The following is an 18,416-nucleotide window of genomic DNA, read 5'->3' on the forward strand; positions in this document are numbered from 1 at the left end:
GAAAATATATCTGAATCGAAACTAGTCGATCTTTTAGATCGGTATGCGCTCGAGTAATTACTCTTGTAAGACGTTGCGACGTGAGCTGGTCTTTCCAAGTAATGCCCAGAGGTTCCAATCTCACTCCTTGTCCAACGATCTTCTCCAACCCTATAAAGAATAACCTGCCATTACAATCGAACAAATAATAACACTTTAATATATTGGAGAGGCAACTTTTTTTTGGTCCTTCGAGCCGGATATAGAGTTAGGTTTGCAGGAATGATAAACTTACCACATCAGGAAGTTTGGTATGTGTCTTCTGTAGATTTGTTGGGCGCTCAAAATAAGGGCAGGTATTATAGAAACAGTTAGAGTTACCATGAACACGCACGCATGCGTTAAAGTCTGATTTATGATAATTTCTTCCTTGGGGCTGGTTTCCTGCAAGTCAAGATGAAAAAAATACTGAACTATGAATTGTTGAAATTGAGGTATGTATGTGAAACATTGTTTCATCTGTTTTTTACTTAGTTTTAGTTGTAAGTGGGTGTTGGTGGGGTTTTTGATAAATGCAGGAGCAGGTGAAATTTATATTTACCTCTATATATTCGTCCAGAGTTGCCACTAAAAATTTTCCGAATTTCAGAAAAAGAAGCCATATTCTCGTTATGTAAAAATAGACCCAGTGAAACACGACATCCTGAAACAAAAATACTTTTAATCTTCAACTTCATCCTCAAAGCAACTCCTTTGATAATGAACTGCTCGTTCAAGCAGGAATAATGATTCCTGGTGTGAATATACCTGAGTATTTTAATGGGGAATATTTTATATTTCACTATTGTTAGATATGCTACACTGGGCAAAAAAATCACTAGGGCTCGGGTCTGGGCGGTCAGCAGACCCGGCAGCGGAAGGGTTCAACGAGGTTCTTTAAGACCACCCAATCCTATATTGTGGCATTGTATACAGGGTGTTTCAAATTCGATCCTCACCATTGGTATCTCGGAAACTATGAGAGATACGAAGATGGTTAAATTGGGGCAAAGTTGCGGATCTACCTGACTAACAATATGCCGTTGAGAAAGTTCTGAAATTCCAAGTATATCCGGAGATATCCGGAGGAAAACAGAAATTTCGGAAAATGATTTTTATTTTTTTTGGTTTCATTTTTCGAAGGATTCAAAAATAAATTGCACTTCCACATTGCCACTTTTTTCCTGCTACATAATGGTGTTTTCAGATTTACTATCCGACGTTTCGTCTTCCAGCCACCATCATTAACTTTATTTTTTCTTATAATGTTCGTTTCGGATGTTATTATTGCTATCATTTTTTTTTCTACTCATCAAAACACGTATGATATATTTTTGTTGTAGATATGTTTCAGATAATCATAAAAGGTTTTCTTATTCGAAGTTCATTGTAGAAAACGCTCAGAGCAATGGAAAAAAATATGAATAGGTACCTAAAAATTGGAAAAAAACCATCTAAAAACTCTACGGTACATAGGAAGACGTGAAAGTTGCTATTGTGTTTTTATTCAACTCAGTCACAGTATATAAGTAAACACCAGTAAGTTCACACTCCGCCATATTTGAGTCAAGATTCCCTCGAATTTTATGCGCGGCCGAACTACAGCGCAACCGACTGAATCTGAGGCGTTTACCAAGCGAGCCAAATTGAAGCATGGAATATTATTACAGAGTGAGTCGTTGTAAATGTTGTTTAGTATTTGTGAAAAATTTGTGTCTAGTTTCAAAATGAGCAAGTGTCGAGCTGTGGGTTGCTGTAGTTTGCAGGGTGATGTCGGCATTAATTTTTTTTCGATTTACAATTGACGAAAAAATGTATGTTTTTCTATCATTTATTTTGTAAGATTGAAGTAATGAACATATAACGAAAATCATAAAATAAATTGTTATAGACCATGTATAGTGAAGTCATTACTATGCAGAGTTTTTATTATGAATTTAATTTGATGAAATTGAACCTTACGAATAGTATATGCCTTCAGTTCTATTGGAAATCCACAAAGGAAAATAATTGTTGAACCACATCAAGTTTTGATTTGTATCTGTAGGAAAACAATTACTTCCACTGAAATCTTTGCAAAACCAAAGTATCAATATATATTCAAATAACTTTTTTGGAGCCTACTTTCAATTTATGTAATAATAATATAATACTATAATAATAATCTACTATAAATAGCAAATATGTCTTTTCTTAGATTCTATCATCATTAACAAAAAAATATTAGAGTTTCATTCGATTGTTTAATCTTACTTCATAAAATATACGTTTTTTCACCACCTTGTCTTTTTTTTATGAATTCCTAAACAGAACCACACATGAGACATTGCCTCGTAGCAATGATGAAGTCAGATCATGATCATATATTTTTGGATTGAACCTCGTGCAGAGGTGCAAAAAGCTTTTAGCTGCCCACCCTCCTGCCAGCATGCCAGCCAAAAATAAAATCTTGACCCGAAACGTCAAAGACACCGACGGAAGTGAATTTACTTCTGTTTACTTATGTACGGTAACTCAGTCAACCAATATTCAGGGTCGCAATTTAAAAGGGAATAATTCACCCAATTATAATGAAATATAACCGAAACATCTGGAAATATAAACCAAAATTTAAGTTCTCAGTATGAAGTGAACGTCTACGATCCAAAAACTTCAACAGAAATACAGGTTCCTATTCAAAATTCCAAGATGGGGGTGGCACAAGTCAGATGACACCCTGTAAAAAAGATTCATGGGCATATTCTGATAGCCCACATCAAGTGCCAATAGCAAAATGTGGACCGATTTTCAATATGTCTACGAATAAAGAGAGATATAGACAAAAACATAATTTGAGATTTTTTGGTTTTTCCTGTATATCTCCAGAACCAAAAGAGCTATAAGTATTCGATTTTTTTACATAATTGAATAGGTATCTGAAATACGACACTCTATCTCTTATCGTTAACGAGATCCCCATGTATAGAAACGAATTTGAATAGCCATTTATAAAGCACAGCCAACAATCATAAAGAAATTAATTACCCCCCTTACCCTTCACTAAATTTGCCCTTGCTTCAAAAGAAATGCATTCACACTTACCCTATACAATCGAGATTTCCACCTTGTGAAAGTGTTCGTGTGCTGATGAAACTGCAGGTACAAAACTATGAACATACACGTCAAAATAAAATACTGGGCAGGCAAGTGAAAGGGTTACTGTCCGTTTGCAAAGACACAGCCACATTTTTTATGAATTGGGAATGTTTCTTCAGAATATAATTCATTGTTCTTCATTATTTTGGAGAGTTTACTGAAATTTTATGTTTCTAATAACGTTGAAAATTTTTTGACAGTTTTTCAAGTTTCCTGTCATGTCAGGTGTTTGATTTTGAAGTTTATTTGACAGAAGTACAGAGTGTGTTTTGTGAAAGCTTTCTTTTTTTTGATAAAGTGTTATTGTTCGCAATGTGGAAACTGATTGATAATCATTTTCACCTATTAGTCAGGTTCACATGTAGGTACTCGATTTAGCTCTTTTTGATGACATTTTTCAGCCCTGTCCAAAAATTACGACCAAGGTGTCATTCGATTCATATTTTTGCCTAGAAAGTTTAAGGAAAGGTCCGAAAACGCGCCGATGAAAATTACAAAAGTTATAAACAATTAAGTGAAAAAAAAATGAGGCTTTAGTTTTTTCTTAATATCTCGGAAAATTTTCAAAATTTTGGAAATTTGAAGAAAGATTTGAAAAGTTCAATGAATTTGCGTAAAAAAAGTCCCGACTTCCGAAACTGTATCTCGATTATCTATAATTTTTACAGAGCCCTGAAAATAGAGCCAAAAGCGGGTAGTCTGGCTTCCGCGCGCCTTTCGTCACTCTGACATAAAAAAAATTATTTAAACATATTAAATGTAAATATTAAGGAATGAAAAAATTCATGTAATGTTGGGATATATCAATAAACAATAATCCGCAGTCAAAAAATTTGTATCCCAATTTTAACGTTGATTATAAATTTGTTAATTAATAACTTTTTCTGAATTGAAAGTTAATATAAAAATCCCTATAATTATTAAACTACAACCCTGGCATTTTTTTCCTTTGGTGAAGTTATCCTTAATAGGCAAAAAAATAGATTACCGTTGCCAAAATAAAAAAATTGTTATTTTATATTTTTTATCAACAATTGAAAATTATAATTTTATAATTTTTTTTTACTGTGAAGCAAATTATTGTTATAATCATTGAAGTTGAAAAAAATTACAAAATTGAAGAAACTAAGAGTAAAACTTTCCGTCGGTTATCTTAAAGGCGCGATTTTGTTCCAACCTTTACATAAAAGAGGACGTATGCTTCTCCACTCACAAGCGACTTTGGTGAAATTGGTGACACGTGTGAATCGTTGTATTTGTGCCACGCGCTAGTATACGGGTGTCTGCAGTATGCTGTATAATGTCCTCTGTTAGTAGTCCCACTGTGATTTAAAAGTGCATATAGATTATAACAAGTAGCCCCATTTTCTCCTGCAAAATTGTCCATATCCAATCCTTCTAGAGGAATTCGATGACATCATTCAATTTGCCTCTACTTTCCGTTGGAGAGAATCTTTTTAAATGTATTACTAAAATATAGGGAAACTTGTGGATTGATAGGGACTTTATGCATTTTCTCCTTTTCTTGCATTTCGAACACGTCGGTTTTTCAATTCCATCCAAATAATAAATACATTACAAATGTTTTTTTCTAATTTTTTAATGTTTTAATGTCTCATGGCTAAAAACTGATTAATAATATATTTTTTAATTTTTTACAGCTATTGTTAATAAATTTATTACAAACAAATACATTGTTAATGAGCAATTTGATTTTTTTTTCATTATGTTAATTGAAAAAAAATCAAGATTTTTAGAAAATATATATATATATATATATATATATATATAGCGTAGAAAAAAACATTTTGAAGTGTTTAGAATGTAGTGGACAACATTTTCAGCATTTATTGTGAAAATGTGATATTTTGTTTACAATTTTGTTATTTTGAATCATCCTATTCTGTTATTGTCTGTACTTTCACATGTTTTAGCCCACAAAATCTTATTTTTTTACCTAGAAATGACTGATTTTTGGTACAGTTGTTCCCTGAAACTTTGAGCCATAGTTAAGGAAATTATTTTGTAACCTTACAAACTTCCTCTCGTTCATTGGTGTTAATTCAGGATACATTTGGTTGAATTTTTCACACGTTCTGACAATGATTTGATCACTTTGTTCATGTGTATAATAAATAATTTCCTAAGAACTTCGTTTGAATAATTGATATTTGCATTCATTTTGGAAGATGATTCGAAACACCGTCGATAACTCTTTGTAAATTACTTATAAAAGTAACCGAACTGCTATAAGCTTGATAATTCCACTGCTACCTAAATCCAAATTCTGAAAAAAAATAATGTTTCTAGAAGAAGCGACTTTATTGAGGAAACTTGACGATTTAGGTATAGGAATATGATATATCATCTTGAAGCATTTTTCACCATCTTTCAATATACCGAGTAATATACAGGGGGTTTCATTTGAAAAAATGAACTTTTGACTACTTTCATGCACAATGAAAATAATAGTAATTTTAGCACGCCTTGTATGATATGGAGTCGATTTCTTGGTGTTATTTGAATATTTCGAGTTTGTCCAAACTATCATCAGAATATCAACTCTTCATGAATCGAGAGTACTGATGTACTTAATTTCAATTAAGGCTATGTTTTGGACCATATTCAGCACAATTTGTTTTTTATCTCGAAAACAAATAGAGATAGGTATAGGACATCATCAACAAAAAAGTATTAAAATACCAGAGCGATTCCAAAAATGTATTAATATACGGGGTGTTCCGTTAAAAAATAAAGTTGCTAGGACTTTTTGATGGAAGTGGCAACGCCGCAATGCTGAAAATATTTTAGATCGATAGAACAGGTAAGGAAATGTGAGAAGTGAAATTTTCAGAAAAATCTTGCTTTGCGTTTTCCAGAGAACGTCTAATCTACCATCGACCGTGAGTCACGCTGTATGTTATTTATATGTTCTACTCACGATAAATGTATGTCAATGTAAACCCCTAAAAATTTAACTGCAGTTTTATCAGCTTGGTTTGAGCTTCTTGTTTCGAAAGTTAGTACTTCTGTTTTTTGTTCATTTAAAATCAGTTCATTTGATCCAAACCAGATCGTGCTTTGTCTAGGATATTATTTAGGGTTTGTTGAGGAGTTTTAAGTTCATCCACTGCTCTGCTCAAGGTTGCATCATCGGCAAAATATCTGATGAATTCAAGAAATGAAGTAATACAACGTCAAAAAAATAAATGCAATTTATTGAAAATGAGAATAAAGTAAGTACAAAGTTCTGGCTTCAAGAAATATACAATTATAGTTAGTACAGTTCTCAATAGTTGTTCCATGAGTTTTATGGCTGTAAAACCCACAGGACACTATCACAGAAATCTACAAAAGCTCAAACACAACTTCAAATCCATGACGTTTAAGCAGTCACCTCCACCAACAAACAAAGGCGTAATCCAGCAAAAGTATTGTTCAGATAAAATGAAATAGAAACCAATAAATTTCCATTTAATGTTACAAAATGCTTTGAACGAAATATGGCTGTTATTTCGCTCAATTTCAAATGAAACTTTGAATGGTGTCACAAAGATATCACAAACTCAAGGCCCTAGTGGTTTGTGAATCTGTGTAAACAACAAAAAATACATAAAAGGACTATTGATAATGGGGTTTCTTCATAAACAGGGTGGAAACTTTTTAATGTCAATGTCTTAATAACTTTCTATTATAAATTGCAGCAGATCAATTGAATGTGTAAAACAATGACATTCCTAATTTTAAGAATGTTTATACTGATGCAAAGGAATTCCCAGCACTCAGTATCTTACAAGAATTTTCTGTCATTTCACCAGAAAGAACAAGAAAAATATGTCAATCAGGATTCAGCACAGTACCACAACGACTCTTCTGTCAAATATCGACGATCTTTTTAAAGCTGCAGATGATGAGAATGTGACCTGTTTAGCACTTCTGGATTATAGAAAAGCCTTCGACACCATTGATCACGAGATTTTGTGTGACAAACTTGCCTTCCTTGGTTTTTCTTAGGAAACTATCTGAAGAATCGTATTCAAAAAGCTGTTGCGGATGGAGTTGTACCGGATGCTCTACCGGTGTCAAAGGAGGTGCCGCAAGGATCTATCCTGGGGCTCTTGTTTTTCAGCTTGTACATCTGCCATTTTAACAGTTTGTAAAAAAATGCAATGTACATCGCCTTGATGTGCCCAGACACATACCAATAAGGATCTTCCAGCTATCTTTGACATTTCTACAGCTCATAAGCTCAAGCTCAATCCTAATAAATCTGCGATAATGATGTTTGGACCCAAGAAGAACAGAGAGCTCTTCAACTCCACTTTTTAAGTCCGAATCGAAAATGAAATACTTCCTTTCGTGACTGAGATGAAAAACTTACGATTGTAGTTTGATCTAGAACTTGGCTTCACTGAACATGTCAGCTATCTGAATAAAACTTCTTATAACGTCCTCAGACAGTTGTTTCCAAACTTGAAACTGAGACTATGCGAGTCACTTTACACCTTAATACTGAAAGTCGTTTTCAGTTTTCTTTTTCTGTCTGTTTTTATTGTACTTTTATGGTGAATGAAGACGTATTATTATCAATAAAAAACGGTTGCTCTATAGAGTAAAATTCCAAAAAAGATATGTTGCTATCACAAAATTCAAAAATTCAGCTGTCAACAACAAATAATTATTCCATATTGACAGTTCTTAGTGAGATGGAGAATAGTAACGGTCCTAATACGGTGCCTTGAGGTACAACGTGAAAAGTGCTTCCATTAGTAACCTCACTGCATAAATTCCAATGAAAAGTAACCACCCTGTATAGATAATTTCTCGATTTAGTGAGAATATAACAATTCTCAGATATATTTTCCAAAATTCATTTCAGTTACGTCCGAAACAATAATAAAGCTGATACAAAGTAAAATGAAAATAACAAAATACGCAAGTGGATTTTATATGACAATTTTTTATCTTGAAGGGTTTAAATATTTCAAAAGCAATAAAACGCGATATTCAAATTACTATCAACAATGAGGTTTTGATTTTTTTTGTTCAAAGCCATGATTGTCTTTATAAACTTCCAGCAGCCGAAACCAGGAGAAAAATCGAAGGCTGATTTTTCTTCTCTTCGCCATAGGAAAGCAGTATTGTTACTTTGGAAAACATCGCCCTGTATAAGAAGCTTCATTTGTACAGTTACTTATCTACTAATTTACACCACATCCACCTTAGCATCTGAGCACAGTGACTTAGACTGACCCAAGTGTTTGATAAACATTTATTTCTCTATACAAACATATTGTCAACTAGCGTTTTCTATTTACAAAATTTAGTTAGTACTCACTTCCATTTAAAGCTGTTTCAGATCAGAAAACCAATCTCAGCGAAACCGAATGTGATACAAACAAAAAAATCAGTCGATCATAAATTAACTTCCTCAGGGATCAACTCTAGGCCCTTAACAGTTTCTATGTATAAACCGACCGTAACGTAAAAAGCTACAATGAAGAAGTGAACTATATGAATGATTTCAGCCTCAAGTATTGCAATTGGCAATTGTGATTGGTTATCTGACGCAAAAATCTAACTCGTACAACATCTAACAATAAAGTAATCGTCAAATAAACAGAGCGGGCAGAATATGGCTGGTATTCCACCCGATTTTAATTTAAATTTTATCAACAGACATTTTTACTAATCTAAAAATCTAGACTAACCATTCGATAGTATAGGAATGGGGGATGTTCTCAGGTCACACTTCTGTACCGGCGCAGTAGGTTAGAGCGCTGTTATCAGAGGAATGTTCCGCTTTCCACATCATCTTCCACCTCTGAAAAAGTAGCAGGTCATCAAACAAGTCATTCTTTACAAAGATAAACGTTTTCAGAGTTGCAATTTTGTAACCGAAACACTAATTTTGGTTTTCAACTGAACAACGGTTATTGTGAACAATACAAAAATAAAACAGATAATAGACGAAAAAATTACTGAAAAATTTTTGATAAGATTCTCACAATGCTCAGTTTCGGATCTAAGAATACTATAATCCGTTTTCATATTTAGATCTTACTGTTTCTCTGATTATTGTTGTCTTTATATTCATATCCAATTTTCAGGTTATGCTCCACGGTTATGCTCACGTGGCCTGTGTGGCCATTGTATACGAAGTCAGTTAAAAATCATCGATTTCCAAAAGAAGTCGTCCTCTGATATACTACACTTGTGCCAGGTTTTTTCCCTTTCTGGAAGCAGTTCTGGTGTGCACTTTTTGGTATGTCCTTAAGGTTTCTCGGCGACTTGGTTTAATCTCCTCAATCGTCGCAAAACGCCGTCGCTTCATGCGTCTCTTAAATTCAAGAACAAAGTTCGAGGAGAGAAAAAATCGCAGGAGACCAAATCCGGTGAATACGGTGGATGAGAATGATAACGGTGTCGTTTTTCTCCACTAGAACGATTGGACTTAGGTTTCGATATCATAACCATATACGGTGCATTTCTTTAATAACCCCCCCTTCAAGATGGAGACTGGGCGCCATCTGGGAAAAACAATTAAATGGAAAAGGGGGTCTTGTGATACATCTTTTTGAAGCTCCTGACAAATGCTTCACAACCCTAGAATATAATGTAAATATCTTCAACTACTACAAAATGGCGGAACTTTTAATAATTGCCTGAATATATTGAAATTTAACTACATAATATGAGGTAATAAGCTTGAGGTCAGTTCAGAAGATGCTCGAAATGGTTGCTTCGAACTTTTTGACATATGAACAGCCTATCCTATATTTCACGTCGAACATTTTCGAACACAGTAACGTCAATATCTCTACAAATATGTATTATTCTCTGCCGTATATCCAATATTGAAGCAGGTTCAGTTTCGTACACCTTTTACTTCAAATACCCCATAAAAAAAGTCCAAAGGTGTCAAATCTGGCAAGCGGGCTGGCCACTCTGTAGGACCTCAACTGCCAATCCAAAGACCGGGAAAAGTTGTATCCAAATAGTTTCTTACTTGATGATGTGGTGGTACACCATCTTTTCGGAATACAATCGAATTCATTAGGATTCGCTTCGATGACTTCAGTGATGAGAGGGTCTACGGTAGTTTCTAGCGTATTCCAAATAAATTGAAATAAATATTTATATGTCGGAGGGTGCTTTAATCAAAGCTTTTGCAGAAGTTATCAAGGAATTGTGGTCAGAAAATTCATCTGATAGAGCAGTGAACAGTCTCTTTAAAAAGTCAGATTCAGAGTTTTGCCCCTCGATTCATGGGTCATGCGCATCAAGAAGCCCAGGAGTTCCTTCGTTATCTTTTAGAAGATTTACATGATGACGTTAATAGAATTATTGAGAAACCTAAACCGACCTTAACGGAGATCAACGAAAAATTGAGCGACAACGAAAAAGCACAAAAGTCATAGCTGATTTATTTGAGTACATATAACTCTAAGATTGTTGATAATTTCGTTGGTCAATTAAAATCCACGATGAAGTGCACACATTGTGGACACTCATCTGTAACCTTCGATACTTTCTGGGATTTGTCACTCCCCATACCAGAAAGAACTGACCAATTGAGTTTATCACAGTGTTTGGATTTCTTCACAAGAGAGAAAACTTTGGATGGACATGAAAAACCGACGTGTTCAAGTTGCAAGGAAAGAAGAAAATGCACAAAGTCTCTATCGATCCATAAGTTTCCCCATATTTTAGTTATTCATTTTGAAAGATTTTCTCTAACAGAAAGATTTAGAGGCAAGTTAAATATTGCCATCGAATTTCCTCGATGGATTAGACATGAACTATTATGCAGCAGAAAATGTGACTCCTTGTCGTTATAATCTATATGCACTTTCGAATCATACTGGATCTACCTACAGCGGACATTATACAGCATTCTGCAGACATCCTTTTAATGGCACGTGGCACGAATACAATGATTCACAAGTGTCACCAATTTCACCAAAATCGCTTGTGAGTGGAGATGCATACATCCTCTTTTATGAAAGGAGGAAACGAGTTCGCACCTTTGAGCGTTTTGTAAAGTTATTTTTGAACTGTTCATTTTAATGTTATGTACTCTCTAGTTGAATTTTCTTGTAAATAGATTTATTCTGACTCAAAAAAAGGGATATTTCTAGAAATATCGATATTAATGTGTTTGTCTTCAGGAAATTTTTAAATGTTTCACCATTTCGTAGTGGATGAAGATATTGACTTCATATTCTAGGGTTGTGAAGTATTCGTCAGGAATTTCAAAATGATGTGTCACAAGACCCCCTTTCCATTTAATTTTTTTTCCCAAATGGCGCCCATTCGCCATCTTGAAAGTTTCATATGTCAATTTCACTTCAAAATAAAGTATTCATGCATTCATTTAATTATCCCACATTTCAACTTTTTGAGTTTACCCGTTCAAAAAATAAGAGAGGGGGACATTAAAGAAATACACTGTATGTTTAAAGCACAGTCGATCTCTGAAATCCTTTCTCTTTGAGATTCAATAAACTTATTCACATACCCTGTTCGCGTTTCAATGCAATATAGCACCTTTCTCGTTTATTGAGCTCTCAAGTATATAAAGTGAGTTTCCTACCTACATTGCGAACTATTTAATATCGGCTCTGTTTTCATAAGGGTGTTTGAACAAAGTTGCCAAAAGCTCGGAAAATCCAGTGGTATGAAGTCAGAACTTGTAGAAATTGAATACTGTACTCTATTTGCTAATAATAAAAACTACTTGTTGAAATTGACATCTACAGCTGCCGGTGGGAAGCTCCTTCCTCAAGATGTGCAGTAGATGTGTAGAAATCACACAATAACATTGAATGTTAAAATAAATACTATATTTTTCATTTGTTTGAAGGTGATTGACAATATTTCATGATGAATTTCTCTAGTTCCAACTTCCATTGTCTACTATATAAAATGATTTGAAATCCCTAAAACAACTGAAAAAAAGAATTGAAAATGAATAGCTGAAAATAACAATTATATTAACCAAAATAAACCTGAAATGAAATAATAGTGAAGTAAAATACAAGTAAAAATAGAACAATTGAATAAAAATAAAGAAATGAAAAAAGAAAATAAAAATAAAAAGTGGAGAGATTCCAAGTCACGTTAGTTCACGACGTTTCGATTGTTAGTATCTACAATCGTCTTCGGGTGATGACTGGACTGATTTCTCCGAGAGATAACTATTTATACGTCGTTCGAGTAGTTTCACTTATCCCCGCTTTCCATTTTCCGCTTCACTGGTTTCGTGGGAGATGACCGTTTTGGCGGGAGTTGGCCATTTTTCGCTTGATGATGGGTTTCCATATGTTGCGTATTTCTACGCTGGCTTGGCTGAATACGTTATTGGACAACATGTATGCGGCTTCCTTGAATTTTCTCCCAAACCAATGTTCCTCTCTGTGCAAGATCTCAGCTTGGGACCAATCGATGTTGTGTTGATGGGTCCAAACATGGTCTGCTATTCCTGATTTGCTGGTTTCCCCTCGCTGTGTGTGTTTCTTCTGCTCGACAATGCGAACATTCAATGGCCTCTTAGTTTCACCAATATAGGATTTTCCGCACTCACAGGGTATCCGGTAAATGCAATTCTTGGAATCGCAGTCCGCGTTTGGTGGCCTGGTTTTCGTGAAGCTGCTACGAATAGTGTTACCGGATCTGAAGCAGGTTCTGATGTTGTACTTGGAACCAATTCTTCTTATCCTCTCCGATAATCCTCTGATGTAGGGAAGTACAAGCACTGGTTGTGACGGCTTCTCTTCCTTGCGAGGCTCCTGCTGTCTTCCAGCCAAAGCTCCAGAGATTCGGCTACTCAAAACTTATGTAGATTTTTACTTCCCTTAATACAACCATAACAAGGAAAAACATTGTCTTTTGTGAAGAATTCAAGGCATTTTGTCGAACTACTAGGGTCAATTGAGGTCACAGAGGAGGATCAACTAATTAGTTTCGACGTGGAAAGCCTCTACACCGAGGTTCCGGTCGAAGAAGCACTCCAAATCATACAGAGAAAGCTATTCGAAGACGGAAACCTGAAAGAGAGAACGAATCTACCTATAGAAGTAATCATGGAATTACTAGGATGCTGTGTACGAAACTGTTATTTCCAACTGAAGGACGAATTTTTCACACAAGATGAGGGACTGCCAATGGAATCGCCACTTTCACCAGTCATAGCCAATATATATATGGAGTGGTTTGAAACTCTGGCCATTGAAGAAGCCCACAAGAAACCTCGAGTCTGGTTGAGATATGTTGACGACACCTTCATAATATGGAACCATGGGAATACTGAACTAGACGCCTTCCTGAAACACATCAAAAGCGTGAGACCTTCCATCAATTTCACAATCGAGAAGGAAATCCACAACGAATTGCCATTCTTAGACGTTTTGGTGAAGAGGACCGACACTAAGTGGGAAACATCTGTATACCGAAAACCCACTCATACGGGACAGTATCTGAACCGCGAATCCAACCACCATCAATCGACTAAAAGAGGAATTATCAAGACTCTATTAGACCGTGCTTTTGGGCTTTGTAATACGAAGGAAGGTCTCGAGAAGGAACTAGACATCATCAAAAATGATCTTCAACGGAATGGCTACTCGAAAGCGATGGTAGAAAAGACTTTGGCTAGAAGACAGCAGGAGCCTCGCAAGGAAGAGAAGCCGTCACAACCAGTGCTTGCACTTCCCTACATCAGAGGATTATCGGAGAGGATAAGAAGAATTGGTTCCAAGTACAACATCAGAACCTGCTTCAGATCCGGTAACACTATCCGTAGCAGCCTCACGAAAACCAGGCCACCAAACGCGGACTGCGATTCCAAGAATTGCATTTACCGGATACCCTGCGAGTGCGGAAAATCCTATATTGGTGAAACTAAGAGGCCATTGAATGTTCGCTTTGCCGAGCACAAGAAACATACACAGAGAGGGGAAACCAGCAAATCAGGAATAGCAGACCATGTTTGGACCCATCAACACAACATCGAGTGGTCCCAAGCTGAGATCTTGCACAGAGAGGAACATTGGTTTAGGAGAAAATTCAAGGAAGCCGCATACATGTTGTCCAACAACGTATTCAGCCAAGCCAGCGTAGAAATACGCAACATATGGAAACCCATCATCAAGCGAAAAATGGCCAACTCCCGCCAAAACGGTCATCTCCCACGGAACCAGTGAAGCGGAAAATGGAAAGCGGGGATAAGTGAAAGTACTCGAACGACCTATAAATAGTCATCTCTCGGAGGAATCAGTCCAGTCATCACCCGAAGACGATTGTAGATACTAACAATCGAAACGTCGTGAACTAACGTGACTTGGAATCTCTTCACTTTTTATTTTTATTTTCTTTTTTCATTTCTTTATTTTTATTCAATTGTTCTATTTTTACTTGTATTTTATTTCACTATTATTTCATTTCAGGTTTATTTTGGTTAATATAATTGTTATTTTCAATTCTTCTTTTTTAGTTGTTTCAGGGATTTCAAATTATTTTATATAGTAGACAATGGAAGTCCGAACTAGTGAAATTCATTATATTTTTCACTTTTAAACCGACTCAATCACAGAACATCGACTTGAAAATGATTCATTTCTCCGCTGCTTGAGGAAGTAGACTGTAGACCGAGGCTAGCTTTTTTTATATACAATGTGTTTATTTGCAAACCGACAGCAATACATTTTTCGTCGTTAAATTTTAACTGTAAAATAGTCGGGATGGGTTATTTCTATATGAAAAGCAAGAGAGAAAATGTTATATTTTACCTGTAGACAGTTTCCTGGGGTAATGATGAATTTATACACGATATACAGGGGTATGCACATGATAGAGGATGCGGTGAGAACGTATCCAACCTTCAGACTCCATTCGGGATAGGCATATTCCGTTCCCAGCATCTGTTCGTGGCTCAGAAGAGAGAATACGAAAATAATCTGGAAAAAAATTCCTCTTAATACAAGTGTCCCATATATGGTACAGTTATCTTGGTGAAAGTTAGCTACGTATCTCGGTCGGAATTTGCGATACCCAGCTACTAACTCGTATAAACTTGTATTTTGACATCCTAACCTAACCTGCGTATGGTAGGCTGTACACGACTATTAAAATCATAGGTCAAAGCTCCCAAAAATCTATTTTTTACAGATTCTGTGCAAATATCTCGTTTCCTAGAAGGTTTTCGCTATTTGTATTCATCATCAATATTGTAGAGGATTGAATTCCCTACAACTTTTGTTCGAAACATTTTTTTATAACTTGAATCTTTTTCGAGATACAGGGGGGGAGAGGGAGCGGTTAGAGCATCAATTAAGGTCAACCGGTAGTCCCGGTCCAAAACACGCCATATAAAGATTATCAATTATTGATAATTATTGATAATTTCTATTTTTTCTCAACTACCACATTGTATTCATAGCTTGTCGGATTATTTCTGTGTATGACTCTTCAGCTTCCTGAAAGAACGTTTCCTGCAAGTGGCTGTCGTGGCTCTCGATACTTTCAGTATCAACGCTGGTGTTCCGCAGGGATCCATATTGTATCCAACCCTCTTTTTATTGTATATCAACGACTTATTGGAAAAGAACAAGAATCCATTATATTGCTTTGCTGACGACAGCTAAATTTTGGTGAAGACCTTTATTTCACCATAAAAAATTAAAATTCCCAATCTGTCCCATGAGCGCTTCAAAAGTTATTCAGACCAAAGTTGTACATCTCAAATTTTTCTACAAAAACAGTTCCTATGAGTTTTTTCTGTAAATATTACCGTTCCTGAGATATCGCAATTGAAAAAGTCACGTTCAATGTAATAGGCACACATTAGTCACGTATACTGGGTGTTCATTTGAAAACTTCCCACCACGGATTTATCGAAAACTACTGATTGAAAGAAAAAACGCCGAGACACGTCAGAAAGGGGACAACTTTTTAACCAATAACTACTTCACCCCCTTTCACCCTCTGCACCCCAGGATCATTTCCTTGAAAATTTTAAATGACAAGGGGTATCGAGTGATAGCTTGTTTGAAAAGTCTTCCGAAGTCCTTCATTTTGACGATTATTTTTTTCAAATCGGTCGATTCGTTTTCCAGAAAATTAGAAAAATCTGCATTAATTTTTATTTGTTCCGATAGAAAATAAAAACACACGAAAATATCACTTTTCATTTCAATTACATTTAAGGTTTGCCAAATCCACATTCGTTTATAATTCAAAACGAAAACTACCAACATAAACAGCAGTTCGAATGATTAGACGTGGCAATAACCAAATACCAATCCCAATTTTTTCCGCGATTTTTTCATCAACACAGATATCCTAGGCGAACTGTTTTCATTGTTTACATGTGTAGTTATTCTCAGTTGCTAGGTGAAAGAAGGAATTGAATTTCCTGTCAGTTACCTCTGTCACAGTTTTCAGATCGTGAAAAGTAAATCATTGATTCAGAATCTATTTCGAAAATGGTTTACACACTAGCCGAAAGAGTGGAAATTATTCTGATTTATGGTGCCCAAAATCAATGTGCTCGGCAAACTGCCGTCACGTTTAATGCCAGACATCCAGATAAGTTAACTTCGCATAGGTATGTTTTGGACCTAGTTACTAAATTTACTCGAACTGGATCGGTTGCAAATAAAAAACGTGATAATAGAAGAGTTTTTGATGAAGCCGCTCAAATTGAAGTTTTAGGTCATTTTGGAATAAATCCTAATACTTCGTTACGCAAAATTGCTGCTGCGACTCATATTTCATTAGGCTCTGTACACACAGTTACTAAACTCCATAAATTTCATCCATTCAAAATGAAAATATTGCAAGAGTTAACCGAAGATGATTTTGATAGGCGAGTGGAGTTTTGTGAAATAATGACTGCAGCGATTAATGATAATACCATTCGTGTGAAGAATGTCTGCTTCACTGATGAATGCACATTTTATCTAAATGGATTTGTTAATAAGCATAACTGTAGGTATTGGAGCAATGAAAATCCGCATGCTTTTGTGGAAGGGCACACCCAGTACCCTCAAAAAATTAATGTATGGGCAGGCATTTTAGGAAACAAAGTGTTTGGGCCATTGTTCATTGATAGAAATTTAAATGGAGACATTTATTTGGATATGTTGGAAACTACTATCAATCCGCTTATCACTGAAACCATTGAAAACCAAATCGAAGAGGATGGAAACCCTACACTTGATGAGGCTCAGATATATTTCCAGCAAGACGGTGCTCCTCCTCACTATGTTCTTCCGGTTCGACAATGGCTAGACAACGAGTTTCCCGATAAATGGATAGGGCGAAGAGGGCCTATAGAATGGCCTGCTAGGTCCCCGGATTTGACGCCATTAGACTTTTTTCTATGGGGCCATTTGAAGTCCATTGTGTTCACTCCCCAACCTGCAAATTTGAATGAACTTCGTCAACGCATTATCGACAGCTGCCATGATATCCAACAACATGTATTTGAAAATGTCCGTCAGGAATTTGAACATCGCCTATATCATTGTTTGGCCACCAACGGGCAACATTTTGAACAATTATTGAAATAAAATGTAATATTTTTGTATGTATTGTTTCGAAAATTCCCAAATTAAGATCAATAATATTTTTCTAATTTTCTGGAAAACGAATCGACCGATTTGAAAAAAATAAACGTCATAATGAAGGACTTCGGAGGACTTTTCAAACAAGCTATCACTCGATACCCCTTGTCATTTAAAATTTTCAAGGAAATGATCCTGGGGTGCAGAGGGTGAAAGGGGGTGAAGTAGTTATTGGTTAAAAAGTTGTCCCCTTTGATGTATCTTCTGACGTGTCTCGGCGTTTTTTCTTTCAATCAGTAGTTTTCGATAAATCCGTGGTGGGAAGTTTTCAAATGAACACCCTGTATATACACTCAGGTACTTGAGCAAGGGATCATGGGACAGATTGGGACTTTCAAATTTTCATTTTTTATGGTAAAATAAAGGTCGTCATCAACTTAGCTATGTCGCAATTTTCGTTATTTCATTACTGTTTTCGAGTCAAATTGACCGGACTATCAAGTGGCTTGGCACATTTGATTCCACCAAGAGCGGTACATATCAGAAATACGCGACGGGCTGTGACTGATCATTCTGCAACTGCAAGAGTGGTTGTGGTTCGCGATGTGGATGCAGGAAATCGAGGTGCTCTTTGACTTGTGGCCACTGTTATGAGCAAGGTTGTCACTATGCTTTACCATATCGGAGCGATGTCAA

The 18,416-nt window shown here is 35.7% G+C and overlaps 2 protein-coding genes across 2 annotated transcripts in view; both read right to left on the reverse strand.

Annotated features, from left to right (window-relative positions):
• The window catches only part of LOC111507786 (uncharacterized), a 3,523-nt gene extending 129 nt beyond the window's left edge, over window positions 1-3,394 (reverse strand). Inside the window, exons 1-4 of the mRNA XM_023163141.2 lie at window positions 3,100-3,394; window positions 581-682; window positions 275-423; window positions 1-150 (exon numbers count right to left, since the gene is read on the reverse strand). The exon at window positions 1-150 is cut by the window's left edge and continues 129 nt beyond it. Coding sequence (XP_023018909.2) covers window positions 1-150; window positions 275-423; window positions 581-682; window positions 3,100-3,174 — 476 coding nt within the window. The 5' untranslated portion in view covers window positions 3,175-3,394. The remainder of the gene's footprint in view (window positions 151-274; window positions 424-580; window positions 683-3,099) is intronic.
• A 2,959-nt stretch (window positions 3,395-6,353) lies between these two features.
• LOC111507785 (sodium-dependent serotonin transporter) overlaps window positions 6,354-18,416 on the reverse strand; it is an 83,467-nt gene continuing 71,404 nt past the window's right edge. Inside the window, exons 10-11 of the mRNA XM_023163140.2 lie at window positions 14,943-15,110; window positions 6,354-8,977 (exon numbers count right to left, since the gene is read on the reverse strand). Of these exons, the coding sequence (XP_023018908.2) occupies window positions 8,900-8,977; window positions 14,943-15,110 (246 nt within the window). The 3' untranslated portion in view covers window positions 6,354-8,899. The remainder of the gene's footprint in view (window positions 8,978-14,942; window positions 15,111-18,416) is intronic.

This window comes from Leptinotarsa decemlineata, unplaced genomic scaffold (assembly GCF_025532065.1).
Source record: "Leptinotarsa decemlineata unplaced genomic scaffold, Ldec_3_MD MMD2_P_RNA_scaffold_2, whole genome shotgun sequence".
In the NCBI taxonomy this organism is placed as follows: Eukaryota; Metazoa; Arthropoda; class Insecta; order Coleoptera; family Chrysomelidae; genus Leptinotarsa; species Leptinotarsa decemlineata.